At 38.1% G+C, this 7,836-nt stretch overlaps 1 protein-coding gene across 1 annotated transcript in view; it reads right to left on the reverse strand.

The window, feature by feature from the left end:
- Positions 1–7,482, reverse strand: part of LOC128685961 (proteasome adapter and scaffold protein ECM29) — a 136,689-nt gene extending 129,207 nt beyond the window's left edge. The window contains exon 1 of the mRNA XM_070083283.1: positions 7,201–7,482. Coding sequence (XP_069939384.1) covers positions 7,201–7,231 — 31 coding nt within the window. The 5' untranslated portion in view covers positions 7,232–7,482. The remainder of the gene's footprint in view (positions 1–7,200) is intronic.
- Between the last annotated feature and the right edge of the window lie 354 nt (positions 7,483–7,836).

Below are 7,836 nucleotides of genomic sequence, written 5' to 3' on the forward strand. Positions count from 1 at the left end.
AGTGGGATGCAGTGGTGTTTCATTAGGTTTAGTTAGGACAATATTCTTGTTTTTTTCAGTTTGTGGGTCCCTAGAATCTGAGTGTGTTTTCCAGGTCTTTTTTATATCTCCTCTTGTGTCTGTGAATCTACTGGAGTAGTATAGTTGTTTGGCTTTCTTTATTACTTTGGTGAGAACTGATGAATAGTGTTTAAGAATATCTTTGTGTATTAAGCCCTGTCTATATTGCTTTTCATATTGGTGTTTCTTATCAATGGATTTCAGAATGGTGCTGGTTAGCCATGGGCAACCAAGCCGTTTGTTTGTGATCCGTTTTGTTTTTATAGGACAACGTTTGTTGTAATTTGTTAAGAAAAATGTCTGTCCAGTCATCAATACCATTGGCCTTGGAGAATTCTGTAGGCCAGTCAACAGTCTCTAGGTAAGCTGTGAACTTCCTTATTGAGGCCTCGTCATGGAGTCTAAATGAGACTTCGTTGTATTCAAGTGGTGGTTTACTTGTTTGTCAAGAGGAAGGTAGGGTAGCGGTCTGTAGTGCTATCTGTGATTATCCCTGATTTAAGGGGGGCTAGTATATTGGTCCATATGTGGCCTATTATGGTTGCACTTGTCTAAGTGAGCCTGCTTGGTTTAATTATTGTTGGTATGAGAAGTGTGTTGTTCATATTGTTGATGAAATCAGTTACAGGCTGATCATCTAGTAGGCCAAGGTTGATGTTGAAGTCTCCAGCTAAGAGAAGGTGGTGCTTATTCATTTGTCTGTTTGTTATTAGTGCCTTTAATTTCTCAGTGAAATTTGGGATGTTTGTGTGGGGTATCCGGTAAATGGCACCAACTGTTTTAGGTGTCTTAAAGTTTTTTACAGTAAAATTAGCAAAAATGTATTCCCCATATTCATCACTAAAGCAAATGGTGCTAATACAAGATAATTGGTTAGAGTAATAGATTGCAATACCACCCCAACTTGGTATGGTCTGCAGTTGTGAATTGCTGTGTATCCTGGTAGAGGGTAGATATCTATTGTGTCCTGCTTAAGCCAGGTCTCAGTAAGAATAATGCAGGAGAAGGGTGTCTTTAGTGATTCAAGGAGTGCCAGGAGGTCATCATAGTGTTTACTTAAGGACCTGATGTTGTAGTTAAGTATTGATAGACTTTTAGCATTGTTTAGGATAGTGCTGGCTTGTGATGCTGTGTAATAAAGGCAGTTACTTTATAATAGGTTTTGATTGGGTGTCAGATTATGGAGGTTTAGATCACGGTCAATGTGATCAATCATCTTCTAGGTTTAAATTATGGTTATTTATATCCTGAGTTGTGTGTTGAGTTCTAGTACTGATATCTGTAGTGGTGGGAAGTTTGGACAAGTATATAGCTAGAGTATTTTGGGCATATAGAGTATAGTCACTATTACACATAATGAAGTTGATGTTGTCTATGTGTTGTGCTGGAATGAGCTAAAGTACAACTAGGTATAAACTAATAATATAAAAATTCAAATTAAAAATAGCACAAGATTCTCACTTGTAATTGCACTAAGGTCTAATATAATGACTTTTGTGTAGTCTATGTTTGGTATGGAATTTGGTATGAGCTAGAATGAGCTATAGTACAACTAGGTTTAATCTAATAATATAAAAATACAAATTAAAAATAGCACCAGACTCTCACTAGTAATTGCACTATGGTCTAATATAATGAATTTGGTATTGGTTATGTATTGAGCTAGAATGAGCTATAGTACAATTGAGTTTAATCTAATAATGTAAAAAAGGTATAAGACTCTCAATTTTAATTGCACTAAGGTTTTATACAAGTTGTTTACAAGAACTAGAGTATAACTAGATTTAAATTGACAAGATAAAATACACAAGTTAAGGTAGCAAAAGAATAATAAAAAAAATAATAAAAATAAAAATGGCAATGACTTGGTTATAATACGTTAGTAAGATGGTAGACAGGATAATATAAAAGTTGTAGCTGAAAATACTAGTTTAAAAAAGTATAGAATAAAAATGGGCAATAAAAAAAGTATAAAATAAGTTTGGTCAATATAGTTTAAAGTAAAATTGGGCAATAATAGGGATTATAGAATAAAATTGGGCAATTGAGTATTTCTTAAAGTGAGGTAGAATTATTGAGGACAAGTTATGGTTAGTTTAATATAAAATAAGATATAACAGTGATGTGGTAAGATGTTAAAAAAGGAGATAGATTCTGTAGATATTAATCACAATTAAGACCATAAGGTAGAATGGTCGTTGAATACAACAATGATAATTAAAAGTAGTTGGGGTATTAGAATTTTAGGGGGTGCACAAATTTATGACAATATAACACTAACGATGGACTGTGGGTATTATCTGCACTTTACTCTGATTCTGTTAGTCCAGCCTCACTTAAGAATGTTTTAAGGTCATGTTCTGTAGAGATGAAGTATCTCTTCCCAGTGGGCTGTTTCCTAACTGCGATTTTTCTGTCCCTCACAAAGCACTGGTGGATTTTTTGGGCATAGCGTAATTTTCTTAGCCGATAAAGGAGTTTTGTCTCGTTTTGGTAAGGCACTCACTGACGTAAACATCACTTTTCATAGAAATAGATGTTTTTAGTAGGTTGTTTCTTTGTAGGCTAGTTTGGAATTTTAACAGCACTGTTTTTTTACCCGCTTGGTAGCCCATCAGTTTGCAATCCTTTAGGTCATCACTACGTATGTTAAGGCGAAGGTGGTCCTTGATAAGCTGTAGGGTGGTCTCCATGCAGGTTTCTTGGGCGACTGTGGGTGGGAGATGTTTGCTGTTAACTACAACAGCGTCAGATAGCTGCTGTTGGTCATTATGGTCTTGGAAGTTGGTGATGACATTGCAAGTTGTTGGTCCCATTTTGTATTTAATTCCCCATAATTTAATCCCACCCCTCTCCAAAACACCCTAGCATTTACTTCTTTTACAACCCCATCTATAAATATATTAAACAACCATGGTGACATTACACATCCCTGTCTAAGACCTACTTTTACTGGGAAGTAGTCTCCCTCTCTTCTACACACCCTAACCTGAGCCTCACTATCCTCATAAAAACTTTTAACAGCATTTAGTAACTTACCACCTATTCCATATATTTGCAACATCTGCCACATTGCTCTCCTATCCACTCTATCATATGCCTTTTCTAAATCCATAAATGCAATAAAAACTTCCCTACCTTTATCTAAATACTGCTCACATATATGCTTCAATGTAAACACTTGATCTACACATCCCCTACCCACTCTGAAACCTTCTTGCTCATCCACAATCCTACATTCTGTCTTACCTCTAATTCTTTCAATTATAACCCTACTGTACACTTTTCCTGGTATACTCAGTAAACTTATTTCTCTAAAACTTTTACAATCTCTTTTGTCCCCCTTCCCTTTATATAAAGGGACTATACATGCTCTCTGCCAATCCCTAGGTACCTTCCCCTCTTTCATACATTTATTAAACAAAAATACCAACCACTCTAACACTATATCCCCCCCCCTGCTTTTAACATTTCTGTCATGATCCCGTTAGTTCCAGCTGCTTTACCCCTTTTCATTCTACGTAATGCCTCACGCACCTCCCCCACACTCGCATCCTCTTCTTCTTCTCCTAAAAGATGGTATACCTCCCTGGCCAGTGCATGAAATTACCGCTTCCCTTTCTTCGTCGACATTTAAAAGTTCCTCAAAATATTTTCGCCATCTACCCAAAACCTCCATCTCCCCATCTACTAACTCCCCTACTCTGTTTTTAACTTACAAATCCATTCGTTCTCTAGGCTTTGAGTGTATCTTTACTAAATTACTTTCAAATGTGTTTAAAATATGCATATACATTACAGCACAATAAGTATCTAAAAAAAAAAAAGATTAAGAGCTGGAAAGGTGCCACACATATTGCACTGTTGCCACACTGCATGAGGTTCCACACTCTACAGGGTGCTAACCACTGTAAAAGGCACCTCCCCCCCCCACACACACACATACTTCACAGGGTGCCATAAACTACTCAGGGTGCCACACAATGCAAAGAATATTACATACTGCAAAGAATATCACAAACTGCAAAGAATATCACAAACTGCAAAGAATATCACAAACTGCAAAGAATATCACATACTGCAAAGAATCACATACTGCAAAGAATATCACAAAGTGTCAAGAATACTACACACAATGTAAAGGGTGGTACAGGATGCAAAAGATGCCACATTCTGCAAAAGATGCCTTATACAGCACAAGGTGCCACATACTGCACAGGGTGCCCCACAATTTAGTGGGGCACCCTAAACATTTAGTGTCTCCCCACATGAGGGGAGACACTAAATGTTTAGGGGTTATACAACACCTTCGAGAATGGAAGGTAATCAGATCTGATCCATGGAGAGGGAGAGTAGCTCAAAGGCCTTAGATCAAAAGCTCTTTCCCTGAAGGGTGCCACACATTTAAAAGAGCCTTACATGCAGTGTGTGGAGTCCATACATCATCATAAAAATCCCCCCAAAAATCAGTTTTTCCAACTATGAGGAGAGATAAAGGTTATTTTTTTTTTTTTTATTAACACATCGGCCGATTCCCACCAAGCAGAGTGGCCCAAAAAAGAAAAACTTGCATCATCATTCACTCCATCACTGTCTTGCCAGAGGGGTGCTTTACACTACAGTTATAAAATTGCAACATTAACACCCCTCCTTCAGAGTGCAGACACTGTACTTCCCATCTCCAGGACTCAAGTCCGGCCTGCCGGTTTCCCTGAATCCCTTCATAAATGTTACTTTGCTCACACTCCAACAGCACATCAAGTATTAAAAACCATTTGTCTCCATTCACTCCTATCAAATACACCCATGCATGCTTGCTGGAAGTCCAAGCCCCTCGCACAGAAAACCTCCTTTACCCCCTCCCTCCAACCTTTTCTAGGCCGACCCCTATCCCACCTTCCCTCCACTACAGATTTATACACTCTTGAAGTCATTCTGTTTCATTCCATTCTCTCTACATGTCCAAACCACCTCAACAACCCTTCCTCAGCCCTCTGGACAACAGTTTTGGGAATCCCGCACCTCCTCCTAACTTCCAAACTACGAATTCTCTGCATTATATTCACACCACAATTGCCCTCAGACATGACAGCTCCATTGCCCCCAGCCTTCTCCTCGCTGCAACATTCATCAACCATGCTTCACGCCCACATAAAAGCGTTAGTAAAACTATACTCTCATACATTCCCCTCTTTGCTTCCAAGGACAAAGTTCTTTGTCTCCACAGACTCCTAAGTGCACTGCTCACCCTTTTCCCCTCATCAATTCTATGATTCACCTCATCTTTCATAGACCCATCTGCTGGCATGTCCACTCCCAAATATCTGAATATATTCACCTCCTCCATACTCTCTCCCTCCAATCTGATATCCAATCTTTTTGTTATCCTCATAACCTTACTCTTTCCTATATTCACTTTTAATTTTCTTCTTTTACATACCCTACCAAATTCATCCACCAACCTCTGCAACTTCTCTTCAGAATCTCCCAAGAGCACAGTGTCATCAGCAAAAAGCAACTGTGACAACTCCCACTTTGTGCTTGATTCTTTATCTTTTAACCCCACACCTCTTGCCAAGATCCTCACATTCATTTCTCTTACAACCCCATCTAAAAATATATTGAACAACCATGGTGGCATCACACATCCTTGTCTAAGGCCTACATTTACTGGGAAATAATCTCCCTCTTTCCTATATACTCAAACTGGAGCCTCATTATCCTCGTAAAAACTCTTCACTGCTTTCAGTAACTTATCTCCTATACCATACACCTGCAACATCTGCATTTACTGCATTTGAAGATCAGAGAACCAGAACTGACATGATAATAAAAGTATAAAATAAAGAGGCATTGATAAGAAAGAGATATGGAAATTAAAATTAAAACTTTTTTCTAATGAGCTAAACAAATTTGTTATGTTATATAAAATGACCAAAGACAAGGAAATATGGAAGCTAAAAACAATCACATGACTCTTAGCATACACCAGTTCAGGAAGAGAGCTAAAAGGCTCCTGATGAATGAAAATGCAGAAAGAAAGGAAAGTGATTTCTTGTATAGTTAACATTTATATACCTATTACATTAAGCTGATTTTCTTTATTTAATATTCACATAAACTACTCGGTTTCCTCTTAGCCCTTTGTATCTCTTTTTTATTGTAACTGATTTCAAGCAACTGATTTATTTGTGTGGTTATAATAATGACTGATTTCTATGGTAACTAATAGTTAGGCTGGTAACATTAAGATATTACAAGGACCCTGATGGAAATAAGTCACTTCATCTGACTTTATTGGGTTATCCTAATTAATTTACACATCATAGTGTAAGGCAGTTGTTATCACTCAAAATTTGTGTAACTGTACTTGAGTGCAAGTATACATAAATAAATTTACTTAAGATTCTTGAGATTCAGAGTACAGTGGACCCCCGGTTTACGATATTATTTCATTCCAGAAGTATGTTCAGGTGGCAGTACTGACCGAATTTGTTCCCATAAGGAATATTGTGAATTAGATTAGTCCATTTCAGACCCCCAAACATACACATACAAATGCACTTACATAAATACACTTACATAATTGGTCGCATTGGGAGCTGATCGTAAAGCGGGGGTCCACTGTACTTAGAAAGTAGAATAATCTGGATAAGGAAATAGTGGAAGCAGATTCTGTACATAGTTTCGAGTAAAGGTATGACAGGACCCTAAAGAATAGGAATCTGTAAAATACAGTCAACAGCAAAGATGAGACCAGAACTTTGAACTGACTACAATTAAGTTCACTGTAATGGGTGCCACAAACATTGCATTTATGAAAAAAAGATGATGCGAGCTTTAATTTTTAACATGGTGGACTGGGAGGCCAATGGAAGACCTCGGCCACTTGACCAAAAGCTCTAGTTAGGTCATTACAAGGATTCTAATAGGAATAAATCCCTTTGACTTTTTTGGGGGTTATCCTAGGTAACTTACACTATGTATGATAATTGTATTTATGTGTACCTGCACCTAAATAAACTTAATTACTTACTAGCTTATAATGTTTTTTGACCAATATCCCCATCACTGTACAGGGAGCCCCACCTTCAGAATGGAAACATACTGAATTGTGCTTAAAACGCACAAACAACTCACAGAGCTCATCGTGGAGAGCCGGAGTCGTCATGATACTATAAGATGACAATCTACTGCTGCATTTCTCGTCTTCTTTACCACGGTGTTGCAAAGACGTCTCTTGCACTGCACTGCTGTTGTCTCTGCTACAGACGTGTTGTGCCTTCTGAAGGTGCTTCTGCTGGTCCCTGCCTCTTCTTCTGTGCCCGGGAAGTAGTTTTCTTGAAAGTGTTGTCTTGTGGGGGACTCAATGTGACCGTAAAGGAGAAAAAAGACGAATATTAGCACTGATGCTGTGTCTTATGCACTGTCATCAGCTGGGCAGCCGCGTTCGTCATCCCGTGAAATAAACACTTGATCGCGTTCATTACTAACCAAACTACCAGCAAAACCTTAATTTTATGTCGTATAATTCTCTATAATGGCACTTTTTAAAATATACCCCGGAAATATATGGCCGTTATTTACTATATGTAGCCAATGATGGAATTGTTTGGAGGTACCGAGGATCGCTCCCCGGCACGAGTAAAACGCTCAGCATGTTTCCTTGCACCTGCTGTCCATGTTCACCTAAGTAAGTAAGTAAGTTTATTCAGGTATACACAAATACAGTTACATAGAATTATCATACATAGCAGCATATGTGTAGAGAACCTA

Source organism: Cherax quadricarinatus, chromosome 9 (assembly GCF_038502225.1).
Source record: "Cherax quadricarinatus isolate ZL_2023a chromosome 9, ASM3850222v1, whole genome shotgun sequence".
Classification (NCBI taxonomy): Eukaryota; Metazoa; Arthropoda; class Malacostraca; order Decapoda; family Parastacidae; genus Cherax; species Cherax quadricarinatus.